At 43.3% G+C, this 23,368-nt stretch overlaps 2 protein-coding genes across 8 annotated transcripts in view; one reads left to right on the top strand and one right to left on the bottom strand.

The window, feature by feature from the left end:
- COPS7B (COP9 signalosome subunit 7B) overlaps positions 1-7,750 on the bottom strand; it is a 29,235-nt gene extending 21,485 nt beyond the window's left edge. Inside the window, exons 1-4 of one of the 7 annotated variants that reach the window (XM_087864365.1) lie at positions 7,529-7,748; positions 7,174-7,410; positions 3,222-3,631; positions 1,414-1,591 (exon numbers count right to left, since the gene is read on the bottom strand). In XM_087864365.1, the coding sequence (XP_087720491.1) occupies positions 1,414-1,575 (162 nt within the window). In that variant the 5' untranslated portion in view covers positions 1,576-1,591; positions 3,222-3,631; positions 7,174-7,410; positions 7,529-7,748. Of the gene's footprint in view, positions 1-1,413; positions 1,592-3,221; positions 3,632-7,173; positions 7,496-7,528 lie in introns of those variants that run through there. The other 6 variants (XM_087864373.1, XM_087864382.1, XM_045794124.2 and 3 more) reach the window with 6 other exon arrangements.
- A 368-nt stretch (positions 7,751-8,118) lies between these two features.
- The window catches only part of PDE6D (phosphodiesterase 6D), a 47,780-nt gene continuing 32,530 nt past the window's right edge, over positions 8,119-23,368 (top strand). The window contains exon 1 of the mRNA XM_045794127.2: positions 8,119-8,354. Within this exon, the coding sequence (XP_045650083.1) occupies positions 8,305-8,354 (50 nt within the window). The 5' untranslated portion in view covers positions 8,119-8,304. The remainder of the gene's footprint in view (positions 8,355-23,368) is intronic.

Genomic DNA, 23,368 nt, shown 5'->3' with positions numbered 1-23,368 from the left:
ATTCATGGGGTGCCTGGGTGGCTCAGTTGGTAAGGCATCCAACTCTTGATTTTGGCTCAGGTCATGATCTCAGGGCTGTGAGATCGAGCCCTGCATCGGGCTCCACGCTGGGTGCGGAGCCTGCTTAAGATTCTCTCTCTCCCCAAACCCCTCTTTTAAAAAAAAGTTCACGATTAAAACGTAAAAGTGGCTCTTTCTGTCTCCGTTTATCACAGCAAGACAAGATGACACCACGTCCATACATGAGCAACGGAGGGTCATGGGGAACTGCTCCAGTTTCCCAATCAAGAGGAATAAGAAGATGTGCAACAGCAAGTCCCATAATCCGAAGGCCCACGCTTCTGCCACAAGCGGCTAATTCACCACAAGGCTATGGACATGGAGCCAGCACCTGATGGCAAAGGTGTCCTAATGGTCATGAAGTGAAGAACCAGACAGCAAAAGCCAGCCACTTCCTACATATGGACCACCATCAACACGAATGCCCAGGCCACTCTCAGCAGCATGGTGCACGCAAGCCACAAGAACAAGCACCACACTGATCTGTGCGTGGCGGCCACCCCCAGAGCTAACACCATCCTGGGCAGCCAGAGAGAAGCTGTGACGGTAAACAGGGAGCTAACCTACCCTCCAAGAGCTTCTGAGCACAACCCCCAAAACAATCAAGATGTTGCCAGATTTTTCAATCAATCAAACAGTCAATATAAAGTACGAATCAATAAATGTAAAAGTATCCGAAGTGAGAAGTAGAGGTTGAAAAGTGTAGGTTGCTTTACATATCTTTGTTCCACCTAGTCATTCTTCACCAGTCTTCTCATTTTTAAGGCACAAGAACCACAACTAGATACCCAACGTTTCAATAACAACAATCAAAAATAGAAGCAAACAAAGCAAAAAGGACTACTTCCCAGCTTTTCATGTCATATTTTTTTACACATCCATTAGCACAACATTGCCATTTTCAACAGGACAATATATTCCTTCTTCATGCCCAGCTTATGTTCAATAGCAACCATTTTCTGCTTTGTATGTACCTGACCGATCTTTCTTGTCTATATTTGTGCTGGAGGTTTTTTAGTCCTCGAAAATGCCTAAAACTACCTCTGTTAAACATCAGCTATGCTTATACTCTACTTTTCTTATTTATCAGGTTCAAGTGGATTTTTCCCCTATCTTTCAAATTATTAATAACCCAATCTAATTTTACCCCAAGTTGAGATGAAAACATTGACCAGAGGAGCCCAATCATCATCCTTCGTCTCCTTCCCTCTTCCCCCCCAATTCCCATCCCTCCCTCAACAGCACCTCTCACAGGTTCACAATCCTTCACCACTGAATTTCCTTGGAAACCTGGAGAACCACAGGAAGGTTTAGAACAAAGAAGACAGAGAAATTGTTTGGAACTGCTCTTACCTCCTGCACGTTGGCCAGCTCCAGCAGTTCTCCAAAGACATATACTCCAGGAGCCTCCAAGACTTGGCTTATGAGAGCAGTGAGGGCTGAGCCACTGGTACCTTTGGCTAGTAAAATAAACTGTTCCAGGAGGTTACTTGAGGGTTTCTGTTCACCTGCCATTCTCTGGCCTTGAGATCTGTCCAAAAGAAAAGTATTTCAACCATTCTTCCTTCTCTTTTGCAAAGTCTATGCTTATTCGATGCCAGATCAGACATCAGAATACTTTAATTTTATAGTATCCAAAAAAGAAAACAGTCCAGATGCTATGACCACTTTGTAAGATGGACAGGGTTCCACCTAGAGTTAAAGGGATTGTGTCCTTGCTTGGAGGTTTGAGACACACTTAGGAAAAGCCACTTCATCCCCATGTGGCCGTCTTCCAACAGCAGCACGTTGTAAGCCCTTAAAACTGACCAGACCCAAAAAAACACACAGGAGTTTCTCAGTAGCTGTTTCATATCTACCTTACTTATAGACTCTACTTAAGAAACAGAGAATTTTGCCCATACACAGAAGCAGCAGATGTAAGCAAAAGCAATCAGTTACAGCTTACAGTGTGCCATCAGAATCCCACCCACAGCCAGATACAGATAAGGAAAACCACAAAAAGACAAGAAAGATGTCTCCTTTAATCAGAGGAGTCATTTGAGCCTAGAAAAAGGGAGAAACATAAACAACATATTCAAACTAAGAAATACGTGCTGTTTAAGTCCTTGAGGAAAAGCCCTCTATTTGACCTCCTACAGCTATGTGATTTTGCCAAATATGACTTCAGAATTTGTACAAAATCTCAAGAAAATAATAAAAAGATCTGAGAAAACAATGAAGATATTGTATTGCCATCCTGAAGACATTAGGGACCCAGGGGCCCTCCATTGTATAATCCAATTACATGCTGAGTGTATGGGAACACACGCTGCATACCTACTCTGCAGGAGTCCTGTGTGAGAAAAGACTACTCCACCAGGAACGACACATTTTGGGGCAGTGTGACAAAAAGAAGAGGAAGAGTAAAGTGAAGAAGAGAAAATCTCAAACGATAATTTGGTGCAAGAGAAACCAAGTTTTCTGTGGACGCAGTCCTTCCACAGTATGAAAGAAACAAGCATGTCGCCTCACTTAGGGTTGCTTAAGAATGTCTTGTCCGAAACAGAGAAAGCGAAGTGCTAGGAAATAAAAGTTGCTGAGGAAGGAAGGGGAAAGAGGAGAGAGATGAGGTAAGGTGGGAGAAGGAGGAGAGATGATGGAAGGAAAACCTCGCCTCCAAGGGGACACGTGTGGAGACTGAATGGAAGGGCCGGGGGTGGGGAGGGAGTAGAGAAATGGACAGAAACTTCGGCCCCTCAAAAAAATCTCGGCCTAAGCAGCAAAGCCTGTAGGAGCAAAGAAGTAAGGAGGCGATGAAGAGTCGCTTTTTTCTGAAGTGGGAGGGCTGAAGGAGGCGGCTAGCGACACAGGGGAGATGAATCCGCGTCGTGCGGGGGCGCTATTTTGATGCACAGGAGAGGGGCAAAGAGGCAGCCTTTGGGGGTTGGGGAAGCGAGAACCGCCTCAGCTGAGGAACTGAGGGTTGCAGGCTGGGGTGGATTTCAGGGCGGGCGGCGTGCTCCCGGCAGGGCCGCGGGTGGGGAGTGAGGGGCCGCGGGGCGCGCTCCCCGGGGCGGGGCCGGCGCGGCGTGGCCACGGGCTTTCGCTGGGACTGGCGCTAAGCCAGACGGCTGGGACAAGCCTGGCCCGCCGGGCCCCGCCCTCTCGCCGACCCCTACCTGCCCTCGCCGCCTCTCCGTCCTCTCGGTCGCTGGCTCGGCCTCCCGGCGCCTGTCCGCAGGTTGTCAAGCGTCCATGATCGGCCCGGCGTCCGACGCTTTTCTGCCTCCGCCGACCCGTTGCCCTTGCGGCTCCCCCGGAAGCCTCCCGCCGCTGCACTCGAGTTCCGCCCACACTAGGTTCCCCCCGCGGTGTTGGCGGCCTCAGACCTCCAGGGCAGTCTGGGCCTGGGAGAGACCGTCCGAGGTGGGTCGTAGCCCAGGAACGGGGTGAAGAGGAGCCTGAAGAGAGGAATGCAGTCTAGGCAGTGGCGGGGCCCAAACCATCGCCATCACCATCACCATCCTGGGCCCGAAATTCACCGCTTTGGCCGAGCTTTACCCCTCAGGAGCTCCTACGGCAGCAGCGGCTACCCCGGGATACAAAGACATATTAAGTGTAATAACAACTCCCGTTTATTGAGCGTTTTCCCATGTGCCTGGTGTGTACATTGTCTCGCTGAATTACCTAACTTCTAACTCTAAGCTTAAAAATCCAAAAGCTAGTAAGTGGCAAGGTCGGCTTTGGACCCCAGGCTATGGGAAGCCAAAGACCATACTCGTGACCTCTGTGGAGAAAACGTTTTAAAGTAAGCAAGAAGAGATGGGTTGAGCCAACAATGGTTCTGTGAGCAAAATGACACACATGGCGTTGCATTTGGTACTCAGCAACTCTCCTGGAAGATGGCTAAGGAATGCTACACAACTGAACACTTAAGCTGGTTCTTTTGAAGTATACATTTGAAGACTTTCGGGTCTTGAAGACAAGGAAAAGAGCCCTGTTTGCTTTTGGTGAATCAGAGTGCAGAAATCAGAAAAATGCAAAGGAACCTAGCACCAACCCACTGATTTATTCAAAAAATGTCTTGTTCTGATTTCAATGTTCTAGATTATATAAAGAGAAGACAAGGTTCTTGCCCTCAAAAAGCTTCAATGTGGGGGCGCCTGGCTGGCTCAGTTGGTAGAGCAGGAGACTCTCAATCTCCAGTCGTGAGCTGAAGCCCCACATTGGGCATGGAGCTTACTTAAAAAAAAAGAAAAAGAAAAAGCTTTAATGTGTTAAGTGCTATGAGAGAGATATGACAATACTTCAGAAGCACAGAAGAGAGTATGTATGTTGGGGAAGAGAAAACAGGCATCTTCCAGGCAAAAAGGGGAAGAAAAGGCGGCAGACCATAGTCACAGAGACTTGCTCTGTGTAGCATATACTAATGCAGAAAAGAAACCCAGAGTGTCTGGAACCCAAGGTTCAGGGATGAGAAGTGAGGGCTACAGACCTGGAGTCAGGACATCAAGGGTCTTGTAAACCACATGGAAGGTACTATACCCGGTAAAAACATTAATACAGCGAAGTTCCTACCTGGGAGAGCCCACAGTGCCTGAGACAGACCTTTCTGGCAATCACGCCCTAGTGCTACAGATAAGGCTCTCCTGCCTGTGCTCTGGGGAGAGGTGATTTAAGGCACGGTTCTGGAGGAGATGAGGCTTGAGTTGAGCATGGAAGAATGAGCAAGCAAATCACAAAAAGTATAAGCATGTAAAGGAGTTTTTACTTTATCTTAAGGGCATTGGGGAACTACTTAGGGCTTTTAACCTGTGAGAAGTGTGAATAATTGACACTTTAGAATGATCACACTAGCTGCTATAGGAATGGATTGGATATGGAGAGAGAGCTGGAGGCAGGGAAACTCTTGAGGTGATTATACAGTATAGATAAGGGACTGTGAGATCCTGAACAAAGGCAGTGGCAGCTGCGCGTGAAAAAGGGACGTTGTTGCAGGCATTTAGACTATAGAATCTATCCCACCTGGTGACCAGTTCAATGCAGGGATAGAGAAGGAAGATATCACCCAGGATTCTGGGTAGGTAGGCCGGAGCTGTCTTGGAGGTGGTGTTAAGTGAATGGGGCTGCAGAGAAAAAGCAAATTTGGCGGTGGAAGGAAGACAACTAAGTTCTGTTTGAGTTCATAAATATTCTGGCAGTGCCTCTACTTCCCCCAGAATAATGTCCAGACTCCAAGGCTGCAGTGAAAGCCCTTCTCAGTATGCTCCCTCCAATCTTTACAGCTTTATCTTGCTCCACCTTCTCACAGCCCAACTCCAGGCCTTTCCATGCCCAACACAACTACCCCTTCCCTCTCTGACACTGGGGCCTAAGCTCAAGCTTGCTCTCTCTTCTTTTTTGCAATGCCCTTCCCTCCTGTTTGCCTCTTAAAATCCTACCAACCCTACAGGCAGAGATTTCTTAAACTTATTGCAAAAAGTACTAATCATAAAAGAAAACACGAAACTATTGCGCTACATTAAAATTAAGAATTTCTGTTTATCGAAAGAGACCAGTGCGAGACTAAAAGGCAAGCCACAGACTTGGAAAAGATATCTGTGAAGCCTGTAGCAAAGACCTCCATATCCAAACTTTATAAAGAACTACAAATTAATAAGAAGACAAAAAGCCCAATTTAGAAAGTGCACAAAAGACTTGAACAAGCACTTCACAAAAGAGAACACTGAAACAGTCAAAAAGCATATGTGAAGGTGCTCAACACCAGAGGCGATGTAAGAAAAACTATTAATAAGATACCACATTTAGCCAAAATAGCTAGTTAGAAAGACTGGTAAGACTCTGTTTTGACAAGGATAAGCGTCAACTAGAATTTTCTTACATTGCTGGTGAAGGCGAAAGTGATACACACGCTATGGAAAACTGGCAATATCTACTACTGTTGCTGATCATATGCACACTGTACAAGCCAGCTACTCCTCTCCTAGAAATGAGTGCGGAGTCTGCAAAGAGAACCTATAAGAATGCACATTGCAGCTTTGTTCACAAAAGCCCAAAACTGATAACTGATAACCTAAATACCCATCAACAGAATAGACAAATATTGCTAGCTACGTACAATGGAATACCAGTCAGCAATTAAAAAAAAAAAGTAACTGCTACATACAACATGGATGAATCTCACAAAAATAACTGATTAACAAAAAAAGCCAGACTCCTACTGTACATACTGTATGATTACAAATAAATGAAATTCACAACAAAACTAGTTTATGGTAATAGAAGTCAGAAGAGTGGTTATTGGCACGGGAGGATGCAGTGCCGGTTGGGAAGGGGCACAGAGGTGCTGGAAAAGTTCTATATCTTCATTTGGGGGGTAGTGACATATATATATATATATGTGTGACATATATATATATATGTGTGACATATATGTGACACATATATATATATATATACACACACATATATAAAAACAGTGCCCTTCCTGCATGTCATACCTCATTAACCAAAAAATTTTAAGATACACTTTTTTAAACAAACAAACAAAAAAAAATCCACCCATTCTTCAAATTCAAATGCCACCTCCTCCATCAGTTTTGCCAGCTGGAATTAATCTTTCCATCAGAACCTCTGGAGCATTCTGATGACTTTTCCCTTACGACATTTAATGCAGCTCATCTTGAAATCTCAGCAGTCTTCCTTTTTTTCCTAACTAGATGGTTATCTTCCTGGTGCCTGTGACAATGCCTTCCAGCCTTTACCGGAAACCTGAAAAGGCTCTTTGTTGAATTACAATGGAAGGAAAAATTGGGTGGGTGCCTAGATGGGTGAAAGAAGGACGGGAAGAGGAAGGAAGGCCTAGGAAAAGAGATAGGAGATGTCCAAGGAAACCTTAGCGTACACGATGTTACCCAGTTCCTAAAATCACATTAAATGTCACCTTGAGCAACAAACAACAAATCAAACCACTAAGTCCTTCCCAGACTGAAGATAAGCAAACATCACACTCCTTCCCTTACAGGAAATCCACCAAATGAATGCTTGCCTAACTCTGGGTGCTTCAACCTGGGGGAAACTTCACCAAGGAGAATAATAATCACATAGCCATGTTGCTAAAAATATCGCCACCTTAGTGTGGTGTAAACAGCGCAGACTGCGGGTCAGGAGACTTAGAGCCGAATTCTAACTGTTCCAAGTTGCTGTAACCGGTGGACGATCTCTTCACCTCTCCGGGCCTCAGTTTCCTCGTATGTAAAACAAGAGGAGTTGGACTGGCAAATTCTCTTAATATCCCTTCCGGTATGGATATTCTGAGTATACAATCGATCTCTCTCCCAGTCCAACGCAGGAGCACACGAGAAACCCCTGCAAAACAATTAGAAGGCGCCCGAGACCAACAAACAAGCACAGTTTGAAGGAGTCATTTTGTCGTATCATCTCCCATGGTTTAATCTGTGTTTTTGTTTGTTGTTCGCAGCCTTACCATGATTTGCAGGAGACTTCTGAGTTCCGTGTAAACAGATGTTACCTCTCTGTGGGCTGTCATCCTCTTCTGAGAGTTAAGGGGGTCTTCCCGCCCAGTTTCAAGTCTCCGAATTCAGAAACCCCCCAAAGCTGAGGGAAGGTTTATGAATTTGCGCACACTGCGCGGCACACTGGAGTCTAAGTTACAGAGGAACAGGGTGCAAGGAATGCTGGGATTTGTAGTCCCTGGGCCTCTTTGTTGCGTGCTGGGATCTGTGGTCCCCCGGGCACTCCCCCTGGAATGCTGGGAAACGTAGTCTCTCTCACATCGCACAGGGCAGCCCGCCGTCATCTCAGAGCCCTCGTGTGCCCGGCGGAGGGAGCGGGCTCCTCGAGCCTCTGCAGAATTGAAGCTAACCCTCCACTGGGGCAAACTCTAGGCAACAAGACCTCAAGAAAATTTTGTCCTGCGGGACTTCCCGGGGAGGGCCCTTCCCACTGACGCTCGTCGTCCCCCCGGTGAAGCCGCTGAGTGTTTCTATTGGCTGCTCAGGATGCCAGTCGGCGAGGGGGGCTATCCATTGGCTTTGGGGCGGGAGCTCCGAGGCTAGGGGGAAGGAGAAGGGATCAGGAGCGGGAGCTGAGGGGAGGGAGAGGCCGGTCCGGGTCTGGCCGCTGCCGCTGCTCGCCCGAGGTCTTCAGGCCGGGCTGCGGCTCCGTCCTCCGTTCCTGGGCACCGTCTGCGAGGCTCCACCGGGCCAGCGTGGGAGAGCCGCGGGCGGCAGCCGCCGCATCATGTCAGCCAAGGACGAGCGGGCCAGGGAGATCCTGAGGGGCTTCAAACTGTATCCGCCCGGGAGCGGGGCGGGGCCGGGAGGACTGGGGAGGCTGCCGCTTGCTGAGGAGACGGGCCGGGCGCGGGGGCCGCGCCAGGTGGGCACCGGACGGGAGCGCAGCGGGAGGAGACGGAGGGAAAGGCGTCCCGGCCCCCGGCGGGACCGGGCACTGGAGGCGGGGCAAGGGGCGTCCTGAGGGAGGAAAAGGACGTTGTCGGGAGCCCCGGGGGCTGGAGGTGGAGGAGCCCCGGACGGAATTGGGCTGGGAGAAGCGCCGGGCATCGGAAATGGGTATCGGGGAGGCCGGCTTGGGTCCGAGCCTCGGCCCGAACCCAGAGGCCGGGACGGGGCTGCGGCCCGCAGGGAAGGACCGAGGGGGCGCGGTGAGCTGCCCTCGGAGCCCAGCAGCCCGTTTGGCGGGAAGCCCCGGGGGGAGCAGGAAAAAGTGACTTGGAGCAAGTGACCTTGTGTGGGACAAATGCAAATGCTTGTGCCAAACTCTCCCGGGTTCCCGCATCCCACCCCACCCCCTCCTTGTTTCCACAACTTCTCTGCCTCACTTGTGGCTCCTTCCAGGGCTGGAGCAGAGGAAGGTGGGCAAAGAGAAGCCGGGGATCGACCTCATCTTAACTCTGTCTTGGCCTTTTGAGGCATTGGATGGTGGCTGCTTCTTTCTCAGCTTTTCACTTTTCTGTCCAGCGAAGTGAGCACCCTAAACTCGTGCGTGAGGTGCCTTGAGGTGTTTTGGTGTTGCACTGGGACTCCTGGCAAAGGTATCTGCTTGCTCGCGTTTGTGTGGTTAACGCGTAGACAAGGTGGAGCTGTCCAGCAATTATTTGATTACGTTGGGGAGACGGTAGGATTTAGCAGGATAGAGAAATCATTGCCTTGGGCCTGTTGTGTTGCCTCTTGTGCAACCTTCGCTCCTTCAAGTAGTGAGGAAGCCTCGTGTTTTAATGGAGTGTCGCTCTGTAACCATAGGATGCGGATGAAAAAATGCAGTCCTCTACGTTCCAATTTCAGATTTTTCTGCTGACCTTAATCTCTTTTTACATCCTGTGCGTACGGTATGGAATATGCTCAAATTTCTCTCAGTGAAATTGTACTCATCACTTTAGGTCTCCTCCCCTAAAGGAAATTTAATGAAGCACTTCTCTCTGAGCTGCCTGTGTGTTTTCACAGTGCCCATTTTACCCCTGCAAATTTTAATTGCTTTGTCATCGTAAGAGACCAAGTTAGTGGTAAATTTTTTTTTTTAAAGATTTTATTTATTTATTTGACAGAGATAGAGACAGCCAGTGAGAGAGGGAACACAGGGGGAGTGGGAGAGGAAGAAGCAGGCTCATAGCGGAGGAGCCTGATGTGGGGCTCGATCCCATAACGCCGGGATCACACCCTGAGCCGAAAGCAGACGCTTAACCGCTGTGCCACCCAGGCGCCCCTAAATTTTAGAACACAAAATGCAAAACAGTTACAGGACGCTTTGGATATACAAATGGAAAGTTTCAAACAGAAGCTGACCTGCTATGCTTCTTTTGAAAAAAAAATGGAGGCATTATCACCTAGGCATAATGCCACTCCTAGTAAACTTTCAGTACTTTTATGTAGTGAAGTTTAGTAACAGCCTCTTTTATAGCTCCATGTACCTTTTGGTGTTTCTCTTCATAATGGCACCTATAAGTAAATAGAGATGGCTGAAGTGTTAGAAAAGTTATGACATGGATTATATTTTTCCCTTAAGTAATTTAAATAGTTACTTAACATGTATGCTGTAGACAGTAAAACCGGAGACTGGAGAATTGAGAGATTTCAGAAGCAACATTTTTGTCCGATTGGAATTAACATATTGCTGAAAACAAGAAAATCTTTTTAATGGCTTTCAGACAAAGCAGAAAGGGAAAGTTTAACTTCTTACCTCAGTCTGGGCTCTTGAAGCTGTTGAAAAAGAGGCTAAGGGACAAATGTGAAAAGAGTAGAAAGAACCTACATCAGCCCACTAGAAGGGCATGTGAAATAACCAGTTCAGTGATGACGTTCGTGTGTTAAGAAACAGGCTTTCAGAGGTTTGACCTGAGCTGATTAAATCTCAAGGGAAGCAGCCACATAAAAAAGTTAGCATGGGAGCAAGAGGATGCTCAGCCTCTGGTAGCCTTTACTGACGTCTGAGGCTTGAGAGAGAAAGGGAAAGTTTTAGAATTTGCTACCACCTTCAGGAAAAAAAACCAATGTTTTAGTAAAACAAACTACCTATTGTCTACCTTTTTTATTGGGTAAATTGTTTTGCTGAGCTTTCATTGTATCTGTTTCTGTTAAGAGTTTTTTCTACCAAAAGAAAACACCATTATATTCTACCAACAATGGTAACAATGCTTATTTCCACATTGACTGTGTCTGTCTTTTATATTTTTGACAATTTAGACAAGTGATACCTTGTTTTAACTTGTATTTCCCTGGATACCTAGATCCTTGGACAGGTAATGGAGCATAGTGGTTAAGAGCGATTCTGGACTGTAGAGCCATACTGTCTGTGTTGGAATCCCAGCCCTGTACTCTCGGTTGTGTGTCCCTGAGCAACTCCTTTAACCTCTGCCTCAATTTCCTCATCTGTAAATGGGGAGAAAAATAGTACTTATCTCATAGGGTTGTTGTGAAGATTGAATGAGTTGATAGCAGAAGCATTTAGAAAAGCACCTGATGCCTAGTAAACATTATGTAGTAGCTCTTTTTTTTTTTTTTTTTTTTTAAGATTTTACTTATTTGTCAGAGAGAGGGAGAGTGCACAAGTAGGGGAAGGGGCTGGCTGAGGGAGAAGCAGGCTCCCCGCTGAGCAAGGAGCCAGGATTTGGGACTCTATCCCAGGACGCTGGGATCATGACCTGAGCCAAGGACAGATGCTTAACCGACTGAGCCACCCAGGCATCCCTGTAGTAGTTCTTATTATTGTTAGAGAAATTGCAAAATCTTCTGTTTGGCAGTTTCTTTTCCATGAATTGCTTGTTGATTTTGTTTTTTCCCATTTTATTATTGAATTTTTTACTTTTCTTACCGGTTTGTAGGTGTTCTTTATTTTAATATTTGCCTGTTCTGTGTGTTGCAGATATTTTCCATCAGTGTATTGCTCATTTCCTTTTTTGTTCAACAAATTTTATTTATTTATTTATTTATTTATTTATTTATTTATTTATTTATTTTCAAAGAGTTTATTTGAGAGGAAGAGAGCATGGAGGGGTAGGCCAGAGGGAGATGGAGAAGTGGACTCCCCTCCACTGGGCAGGGAACCCAACTGGGGGCTTGATCCCAGGACCCTGAAGGCAAATGCTTGACTGACTGAGCCACCTTAGGCACTCCTGTTGAACAAATTTTAAATTATCATTTTAAATTCATCAATATTTTACATGTAGCTTCTGCATTTTGCATTTTGTGCACCTTTTTCTTTTTCTTTTTTTTTTTTTAAGACTTTACTTATTTATTTGAGAGACAGAGATAGCGACAGAGAGCACAAGCTGAGAGAGGGAGAAGCAGGCTCCTCGCTGAGCAGGGAGCCCAATGCGGGACTCCATCCCGGGACACTGGGATCATGACGTGAGCCAAGGGCAGACACTTAACCGACTGAGCCACCCAGGAGCCCCTGCATTTTGTGTCTCAAAGATTTATTTATTTGAGTGAGTGAGAGAGAGAGAGTGCTTGTGTTGCGCCATGAACCACACACATTCATGCACGCACAATCAAGAAAAGAGGTGGAGGGAGAGGGAGAGAATCTCAAGCAGACTTCCGCTGATTTGGAGCCCAACTCAGGGCTTGATATCTCCACCCTGAGATCCTGACCTGAAGTGAAAAAAGAATCCGATCCTTAACCAACTGAGCCACCCAGGCACCCTTGCATTTTGTATCATGACCTTGGGCAAGTCACTCCACTATCTCTTTCCATCTGTTTCTTTAATATTCAAACATATAAAAATCATAGTATTTACTTCATAGGTTTGCAATACAGATTAAATTAATTGTTATAACTAAATAAAACCTTTCTTATCCCAAAATTAAATATTCTATGTTTTCACTTCTTTTTAATGTTTAGCTCTCTAATCCACCTGGAATGTTTTTACACAAATGATATGTGGTAGAAATCTAACTTCTTGTGCCGTTTTAAGATGGTATTTAATTTTTCTATTACCAACCCCAACCACCCAGAAATGACCTTTATTGATATTTTAATATAGCCTTCCAATGTAGCTAATGTAATGTATTTGCTTTTATAAAAATTGAATCATAAGCATTATTGTGTAACTTAGTTTTTTCTCTTAATAATAAATTTACCATGTTCATAATTTCCAAAGATTTTGGAAATTGCTTTCCATGACATAAATCTGTCACACTCCTTTTACACAAGTTTTCTAGTGTAGTCCGTATAATGCACTGTTCTGCCTCTTCAAACTGCTCTTCCTCAACATAAATACAGTTGACTCTTGAATAACACTCTTTAAACCGTGCAGGTCCACTTACACAAGATTTTTTCAAATGACTATAGTATACAGTATTGTAAATGTATTTTCTTTGCCTTATGATTCCTTAATAACATTTTTTCCTCTAACTTACTTTTTTGTAAGAATATGGTACATAATACACATAACATACAAAACACACGTTGACTTTATGTTATCAGTAAGGCTTCTAGTCAACAATAAGCTATTAGTAGATAAGTTTTGGAGGAGTCAAAAATTAGACACAAATTTTCAACTGTGAGGATAGTTTGTGCCCCAGCCTGTATACAACTTTATTAAATTAATATCAGGAAACTGACAGGGGCACCTGGGTGGCTCAGTTGTTAAGCGTCTGCCTTTGGCTCAGGGCATGATCCCAGGGTCCTGGGATCGAGCCCCACATCGGGCTCCCTGCTCTGCCGGGGGCCTGCTTCTTCCTCTCCCACTCCCCCTGCTTGTGTTCCCTCTCTTGCTGGCTGTCTCTCTCTGTCAAATAAATAAAGTCTTAAAAAAAAAAAAAAAACTGACTACCATAAGAAAGGTTATGCTTTTATAATTTTATTATTTTTATTCCATGTGGAATTTGCTTTGGTCTAAGGTATGAAGTAGTAATTTAACTTTTTCTTTGAAGATTAGCTAATTGCCCCTATTTACTTATACTCCAGAAGTTAATATAATATCTAGAATATAAATGATTGCCTACAGGGGCACCTGACTGGCTCAGTTGGTGGAACACGTGGCTCTTGATCTTGGGATTGTGAGTTTGAGACCCACTTTGAGCGTAGAGATTACTTAAAAATAAAATCTTTAAGGGGCACTAGGTGGCTTAGTCAGTTAAGCATCCAATTCTTTTTTTTTTTTTTTTTTTAAAGATTTTTATTTATTTATGTAACAGAGAGACAGCCAGCGAGAGAGGGAACACAGCAGGCGAGTGAGAGGAAGAAGCAGGCTCCCAGAGGAGGAGCCCGATGTGGGACTCGATCCCGGAACGCCGGGATCACGCCCTGAGCCGAAGGCAGACGCTTTAACGACTGCGCTACCCAGGCGCCCCTAAGCATCCAATTCTTGATGTTAGCCCAGGTCTTGATCTCAGTATCATGAGATGAAGCCCCATATCAGGCTTTGCACTGGGCATGGAGCCTGCTTAGATTTTCCCTCTTCCTCTCCCTCTGCCTTTCTTTCTCTCTCTCTCTTTCTCACTGTCTCTCTCTCCCCCTCTCTAAAATAAATGAGTAAGTAAATAAATAAATAAAATCCTTAAAAAAAAAAAATGCCTACAAATCAATAAAATAAATGTTTGGGGCGGCTGTGTGGCTCAGTTGGTTAGGTGTCTGCCTTTAGCTCAGGTCATGATCCCAGGGTCCTGTGATTGAAACCCGCATCTGGCTCTTTGCTTAGTGAAGAGCCTGTTTCTCCCTCTGCCCCATCCCCCTCCTTGTGCTCTCTCTTGCACTCACGCTATCTCAAAGAAAATCTTTTAAAAAAATAAAATAAAATTTTAACTGAAAATGGACAAAGGATATGAACAAAGAGTTCACAGAAGAAAACTACAAACAGCCGATGAATAAATTAAGAGATGTTCAACCTTAATGAATCAACAGACTCTTTTTTCCCAATTAATTGACAAAAATTTAAAAGGTTGATAATCGGGGCGCGTTCAGTCAGTAGAGCATGTGACTTTTTTTTTTAAGATTTATTTGAGAGAGAGAGTGTGCACAAGCTGGGGGAGGGGCAAAGGGAGGGGGAGGAGCAGACTCCCCACTGAGCAAGTAGCTGGATATGGGCCTTGATCCCAGGATCCAGGGATCAGGATCAGAGCTAAAGGCAGACACTTAACGACTGAGCATGCAACTCTTGATCTTGGGGTTGTGAGTTCCAGCCCCACATGGGGCATGGAACCTACAATGAATAAATAAATAATCAATCGATAGATAGATAGATAGATAGATAGATAACATTCAGTATTGGCAACTGTTTGGCGGAAGGGACATTTCACTTGCTGTGTGTGTAGTTTTTATAGAGAAAATTTATGTGTAACTGCAGCAGAGCATAGAGCAGTAAAAAGTTCAGTGGTTAAGAGTGTGGACTCTAGGTTCTGACTTACTGACTCCACCATTGTTACCCTAGACAGAACATTCAAACTCTAAACCTCAGTATCCATATAATTTCCTTCAGAGTGTTGTTAGAATTACATAAGATTACATATAAATCAATTAGTATAGGGCCTGGCACATAGTAAGTAATAAATGTTAACTGTGTTATTATTTGTTTTATTAATAATTATTAACATTATAACAATAACGGTGGTGATATTGCTGCAAAGCCAGTTTTTTTTTCTGAGATAAACCAATGCCTTTGTGCTCTTATTCTCTTACTGAGAAACTATAATATTTCTGTTTTGCCTCTTTGAAGAAATTATTTAATTAGTAAGCATTGATGTATGCCTAATGTTCATCTTGTTTTCTGGGAACTAATTACATTTCAACATATGACAGCTTAGCAGAAAAGGAACTAGTTTGGCTCAGAAGGTTTCTGAAAGAACCTTTCACTTGTGTTCTTGCATTCCCTCACCATAGTTTGGTCCTGGATCCCCCATATCCTCTTTCTCATAGCACCTTGATCTTTGACTTTACTTCCAGTCAAAAATAGTTGGCTTTAAATCTTCTATTCACAGATCGTCCAGTCATAAACTTCATGTTGATTGTGATTGGTAGTGTGTTTTCCAGGATGAGAAGTTGTTATTGTTACCCTGAATGGATTAAATGAAATGATGTCCTTTTGATCATGTTATTTAGGATTTTTAAATGGGCATTCCTGCTTTCACATTTTGGGGAGGAATTTGGAATATAGTTAGATACAGTCTTCTTCAGATCTTCTAAATTTCTTTCAAGATTCTGTATATGGGGCGCCTGGGTCACGCAGTCGTTGGGCGTCTGCCTTTGGCTCAGGGCGTGATCCCGGCGTTCTGGGATCGAGTCCCACGTCGGGCTTCTCCACTGGGTGCCTGCTTCTTCCTCTCCCACTCCCCCTGCTTGTGTTCCCTCTCTCGCTGGCTGTCTCTCTGTCACATAAATGGATAAAATCTTAAAAAAAAAAAAAAAAGATTCTGTATATGGTTTATAGTGAAACATTATAGTAACTTCTGGAGAAATGGAACAGAACATGCTAAGACTCCCATGAAAAATTCTGGCTATATTGTCACTGTATTTGATAAAGGGCTAACAGTGGTGCTGAAATTTGGCACCTCTGAGTTCCTATTAAGCTTGACCTCACTTTTGGCTCAAAGATCTCCCTTGTCAGCTGTCTGCATCCTCAAATCCCCATGGTAGAGGAGGACTTGCCTTCTGAATGTGCGGACCTATCCCTATTCCTGAGTTTTAGCATCGTAGGAAGGTAGTTTAAAGGCCATCTTAACTAGTAGTAATAAAGGTTCTAACCATTGCTTGAATACTTAAAACTCAGATTTTCAAGATTTTAAGAGTACTGTTCTTTTTTTGCTTTTGACCTGATGATAATTTTGAAGCTGAGAGGAAAAACAAGTATATTTTCCTATAGTCCAATATCCATAAAGATCTCAGTGATTGGCAAAGAAGGTAACAGTCCCACATATGAGGAACTTGTTTGGTCTACAGTGAGGGGGTCACAGCTAAGTGCACCTGGTCCGGACGAGAGGCACTGGAATCCTATCGTATGTAAAATAGTCTGAGAATGGGAAGGTTGGACCTGAAGATGAAGAATTAAGCAAGGGACACGAGTGTTCTCTTCTAAAGTTTAAAAAACTATTCTAAAGAGAGATAATTAAATGTGTTCTGTGTGGCTCTCAGAGAAGGGAAGACGTTATAGGGGACAAAGTTTATTTAGCCCAGTTTCCAACAATTAGAGTTACCTGAAAGGAAAAAAAAAAAAGCATTTTCCAGAAAGTATTTTTTTTTTAAAGATTTTATTTATTTATTTGACAGAGATAGAGACAGCCAGCGAGAGAGGGAACACAAGCAGGGGGAGTGGGAGAGGAAGAAGCAGGCTCATAGCGGAGGAGCCTGATGTGGGGCTCGATCCCAGAGCACTGGGATCACGCCCTGAGCCTAAGGCAGACGCTTAATGACTGTGCCACCCAGGCGCCCCTTCCAGAAAGTATTGTAAGCAGCAAATGGATGTTCCTGTCCATCAAGAGTATTGCGGAGGGAAACTATGTGTGCATCAGATAAGGTTTTAGAGAGAGAATCTCCATAAGGACCAAATCATTTTCCAACACTGCAATTCTTTGATTTGGTGACAATCATTCTTAATTAACAAGGATTCTTTTCGGCAAGTATTTCTATTCAGATATATGCTACACCTAAAATAGGCAAAACATTTTTTGTAGTTTGATGTAATTAAAACAAGATATCATTTCCATTTTGTTTTTCAGACAACTCTTTTCTTAGATACTCAGTATTGATGAAGTATTCTGTTTAGTGCATTGCGGAACCACTGATTCAGAGTCCCAGAGAGCAATTATTATCTCTGAATTTAGATAAAGTCTAAAGAACTAAACAAATAACTCTAATATAAATAACAGTTTAAATATAGCCGCAAGAAGAAAGGGGGTGGCCTAATAATAATCTGACATTCCTATAGTCTTTTTCCGTTTTTCAAAGTACTTTGAAATATTATTACATTATCACAACTCTTTATATTACTATCCTCACTTTATAAATGGGAAGTTAAGGATTGAGAGGTTATCCCTGAGATAAAGGCATAACCTTAAGGTTCTGACTACAGGAATGTCAGATATTATTAGGCCACCCCCTTTCTTCTTGTGGCTATATTTAAAGTGTTACAAAATGATAAACTGGTTTTCATATCCAAAGAAATTTTATTGTATAAGGGAGAGAGAAAGGGACCATAACAATCGGAACACAACCGTGATAAGTGCCTAAGTAGCATAAAGTGCTGTGGCATCTCAGAGGAAGGTTGACTACTGCTCGAGGTGTTGTGGAAGAGTTCAGAATTGTCATTAGAATAGGATCTTGAGAGATGAGTAGGTGTTGAGCAGCTTAATTTTCAAGATCCTGGAGAGTAACAGAGGAAGGAAAATGACATGAGACATGCAGGAAGAGAGTGCTTCAGAGGGGATTTGGAATCAACAATGAGGAGGAACGAGGGTCAAAAACAAGTCCTTAGAATTGCTGGAAATTGAATTCATTCAGTGAATATTTGAAACTACTAAGAGTCCCATGATACCTTATAGGTCATTGGTGATCTTTTTGAGAGTAGCCAATACTTGAGGAAGCAAATTAAGTGTAATCTGCCAGGATTAGAAAATGGATAATAGGGGTGCCTGGGTGGCTCAGTCGTTAAGCGTCTGCCTTCGGCTCAGGTCATGATCCCAGGGTCCTGGGATCGAGCCCCACAGTAGGATCCCTGCTCAGCGAGAAGCCTGCTTCTCCCTCTGCCTCTCCCCCTGCTTGTGCTCCCTCTCTCACTGTGTCTCTCTCTGTCAAATAAATAAACCCCCCCCCAAAAAAAGAAGCTGTTAAAAAAAAAAAGAAAATGGATAATAGATGAAGAAATTAAATCACCTTACTTTTTAAGAATTTAAAGAATACCTTACTTTTTCTAGAAGTCTGGTGACCTAGGAAAGCAGAGATCAGAGAAGTAGCTTGAGTAGGTAGGTCTTATTAAAGAATGGAAATTACTGGGGTGTCTGGCTGGCTCAGTCAGTGGAGTGTGTGACTCAATCTTGGGGTCATGAGTTTGAGCCCCACTTTGGGCGTAGAGTTTACTTAATTTAAAAAAAAAAAAGAATGGAAATCACTTATTTAAGCTAGCTAACTTTGTGCAAGTTGCTTAACATCTGTAAAACAAGGAAAATGCTTGCTTTGTCTGCTTAACAGAGATGCTCTGAAATTTGAGTGAGATAGTATGTGCCAACTCGCTTTAAAAACCATAGCTCTACCGGAGCACCTCGGTGGCTCAGTCGGTTGGGCATCTGCCCTTGGCTCTGGTCATGATCCCGGGGTTCCAGAATCAAGCCCCACATTGGGCTCCCTGCTCAGCGGGGAGTCTGCTTCTTCCTCTCCCTCTGCCCCTCCGCCTTCTTGTGTGCTCCCTCACTCACTCCCTGCCTTTCAAATAAATAAATAAAATCTTTAAACAAAACAAAACCAAAAAAAAGTAGGTCTACAAATGCTTTGGCATTAATATAGCATAGTTTCAATTATTTTTCTTTGTTTTAAAGTTCAGGGTTGCTTTCTCTTTTGCAAATTTGTAGGTTTCATGTTTCAGGGTATTGATAAAGCCAGAGTCTTAGTGATTCTCTTTTACTCCAGCTTAGACATCTGAAGCCTTTTTTCACTATTCTGGGATGGGACATAGTGACTGTTGGAAGGAAGCCCTCTACATGACATACATATATGTCCCACTTGAAAACCAAAATCATCTTCAGCTTTGCTTTTCTTTCTTTTTTTTTTTTTTTTAAGATTTTATTTATTTATTTGACAGAGGTAGAGACAGCCAGGGAGAGAGGGAACACAAGCAGGGGGAGTGGGAGAGGAAGAAGCAGGCTCATAGCGGAGGAGCCTGATGTGGGGCTCGATCCCACAACACCGGGATCACGCCCTGAACCGAAGGCAGACGCCCAACCGCTGTGCCACCCAGGCGCCCCTGCTTTTCTTTTTTTTAAGAGGGTTCTAACTTGAAGTTGATTTCCCTCTCAATACTGTAGCGTTATTTTAAAACTAGGTAAAATTCACAGATCTCTGAATGTGGCTTTTAATAGGATTCCAAGCAATATCCGTATGCCTCCAAATAACATGTAAGAAATAGTGGCTGATCCTTTTGGGAACACACCCTTGGGGAAGAGCCTTGTATTATCTCCATGGATATGTCTATTCTAGCTTGTTTCTGACCAGTTTCAGGCACATAACTGCACATATCAGTAGAGTAATGGACCTATGAGGAAAAAAAAGGTTTGTTTCATTTGACTTTGTTATGAGAAGAGTGTGTTATGTTTCAAATAACCATCTTCTCATTACTAAATTACTTGCCTCCACTGTTTCCCAGGCCAGTTTGAATTTTGATTGTATGCTTTCCAAGCACAGTGCCTTTGCCAGGGCCAGAGTATTATTTCACAGGGATATCACCACCGACTACAGTGCTGCATATTATGTTTCAAGGATACTGAAACCTGGTTTCTCAGGGATCCATTTATATTTTCTCACTTCATCCCCCATAAATAGGAAAAATACCACAGGGAAAATCACTGGGAGATTATTGGGGAGAGAAAGATGTGTAAACATCTGTGAAATAGAATTGGTTCTCCTGAATGTGAGGATACGTACAGGATGTTCTATATAACCAATGCTAGTGCAGAAAAAACGTAGAAGGAGGGCTTTGAAAGGAGTGATATTTAAGAATTAATGAAGGTTTTGGGGCACCCAGCTGGCTCAGTCGGTAGAGCACACGGCTCTGGATCTCAGGGTTGTGAGTTCAAGCCCCATGTTGGGGGTAGAGATTACTTTAAAATAAATTAATAAAAATTGTTTTAAAAGAATGAAGGTGGAAATGAAATGGGTTTAGAAAGTGAGCAAGGAGGAGAGAGTTTGAGAGGGGAGAGATTATAAAGGCAGTGTTAAAAGAGACCAAGAAGCAAAAGAAAAGGCCACAACCCAAAACTAGGAAAGCAGAGCAAAGAAAGGCATTCCTTTAAAAAAAGAAAAGAAAGGCATTCCTATAATGCAAATGTGTAGGATACCACCAAATAGAGACTCCCTTTGTTTATTGCTAGTCATTACAGCTGCTTGCAGCCCAGAGGAATGAGAAGAGAGAGGTTTTTCTTCATGCCTGTGACCTTGGTGTCGAAGCTTGGCCTTATATGGCTCTGGTCTGCCATGGTAGACATTAGCATTCATCAGTATGTACTGAGTCAGCCGCTTTGCCTGGAAATTCAACTTACCTTGAAATTCCTCAAACTATAGGTAATGAACTGCATGCCCATATATAATTTACAGATACTCTGCCAAGTCATGAATTCAACCTAATGTAGAATGGGCTTTTAAATTCTAATGTGTTTTTACCTACAATTTGGCCGACTGACTTAGCTGTTCTCCTCAGGGAGAATGGGGTTTTTTTGGTTGGTTGGTTTGTTGCTTGTTTATGCCGAGCTCCAGTTCTAAGTTGCCCTTGCCACAGCCTTCTGAATCCTGAATGAGCAGTTCTCCATGTTTGGCTCCTGGACACTCTTCAATGAGCCTCACTTTCTGGTTACTCAGCTTGAGAGGGAGAATTCTAGTCAACCCCTCTGACTTGCTCTCTAATACTTATTGTGGTTCAACACACATTTGAGTGTCAATTATGTGCGGAGCCCTGAGAAAGAATAAATAATAGTGTGTCAGTGGCATTTGACTTGCAAATTTGATTTACATTCTGATAAGTACTTCCATGCAGGTGTAAACAAGTCTACAGGTACACTGAGGAAAGATCAGATAGCTTTGCCTCAGGGTGTATCAGGGACTGCAATTAGAGAGGAGGCTGACATAGCACTGTGGCTTTAAGGAGCATCGTAGGAGTGGGACGCATGTTCTAGGCGGAGTAGAGCAGCGTGTGCTAACCACTGAAGCACAGGAATATACTGTCTGGGAAATGCAGTAACGAAGCATGGCTGGAAGATGAGGTGCATCTAGGGACTGGAGTATAAGGTGATTCTAAGAATGGAATGGATGGCAGAGACTAGACTCAGTGTCTTTCTTCCTCTAATAAACCTTAATTTACCCTCTTGACTTCATTACCCCAGTCTTATAGCACTTTATTATACCTGCTGCCCTTCTGGTTGCCTTTTGAGTTGCTGTTCTTTATCACATTGTCGTTTCTACTTGCTTGACATCACCTTCCTGTCCTACCCTTCTCTGTTCTTCTTTTAACCTAATATTAACTCATAACCCCCCCTTTTTTAAATCAGCATTCCCCAGACCTGTTTGCAAAGCTCGAACTTTATATGTCCCTCAGAAATGTGTATGTCTGAAAGTGGAAGGACTTTTTTTTATTGGACATTCGCATAGGATTATACTGAGACCATATCAAGACCAAAAGTCTTATCTTTCAATCTAGAATAGTGCTTCTTGAACTGCCACTGGTAAAGATCCAGTTTTTTACTTCTAATCCTTCACAGACCAATATTTTCATAAAATAAAATGAGTTAACAAAAATAATAAATGAGTTATTAGAAAAATGACATATAAAATAAAAGCCAAAAGGTTTTATTAGAATCCACAAATTACTCTGCTTAGTTGCTATTAGAGTTTTTAAACACCTTGTCACAAACTGGTAATAGACAATTCACAAACCAGCCCCACCGGTCGATGGAACACATTTTTGGCAGCACAGCTGTAGAATCCTCAGTACAACTTGTGCCTGATATACAGCAGAACTTCAGTGAATGAGATGGTTAGCGTGATTATACCAGAGAAAGGGAAAAATAACAATAGCAGCTCTCTTTGGAGGCTTGGGGGTAAATGATAAAGGGAGAAAGAGTACTACAATAACATTCACCACCACCACCACCCCCATAAAACAGACTTTTCACTCTCTGAACATCACTTCTTTGGCTCTGTAGTGAGCCAGATATATATTAATAAATCATTTGTGTAGATTTCTGAGAAATTATAGTTTTGGTTTTGCCGATTATGCAAAACTTAGTGTCTGCAGAAAGATGTCAACCCATGTCTCTGAACTAGCCTTCATGAGCAAATCTACAGTTTGCCAGGATTGATTTCAAATCCTAATCCCCGCTCTTTGAATCAAAGCATTTCTCCAAGTCATAGTATGGACCTTACATTGCCAAATGCTTCCCCTGCCTGAGATTTTATTTCCTTTGGTATCTTCTGAATAGGGTAAGAAGTCTTCTTATCAAAAACTTTGTAGTGAATCAGCCTTCTATGTCAATTAACATAATTTTAGATTGCTTGCAACACTGCAAATTTTCAGTTCTTCAAAGCAAATTGTAAGGTCTTGAATCCCCTTCAAAGGGGGGATTCATGGTATCATTCAGAAGATAGAAAAAAGCAGGTCTACATTTTAATATTCAGACATATAGCTGCAATCGAAGGATATAATTATTTTGAAATATTTAAACTCAAATAATATTTGAATGTAACTTATAATAGGGAAGTTTTATTATTATTAATAAGATTTTGTTTCCCTTGTGGATAGGTACAGAATCAATAACTCGGTACATCATCTGCATTCTCTGCTAACCATACCCCAGGAGAACATCATTAGAAGGCTGAAAAGACCACTTCCATGGCATATTTGGGGATCTGGCTGCCTTTCTCACCCTCTTACCAGTTCCCTCAGGTCTTCTAGCCCTGGAGACCTATCCTCACAAAGATACCCCAGACCTTGCAGCTGCCTAAAGCCACTCTCTAAGTGTACGTAGTATGGACAGATCTCTGTCTGAACACTAGCTATGTTATTTACTAGCTATGGGTTGCTGAGAAAGGTATTTAATTTCTGAGAGCACCACTATTTCGTGTGGGTGTCAATATTAAAGGAGATAAGACTGAGAAA

The sequence above is a fragment of the Ursus americanus genome, chromosome 1, assembly GCF_024610735.1.
Source record: "Ursus americanus isolate L20-20 chromosome 1, mUrsAme1.1.p, whole genome shotgun sequence".
Classification (NCBI taxonomy): Eukaryota; Metazoa; Chordata; class Mammalia; order Carnivora; family Ursidae; genus Ursus; species Ursus americanus.
This window is presented reverse-complemented; position numbering and strand designations above follow the sequence as displayed.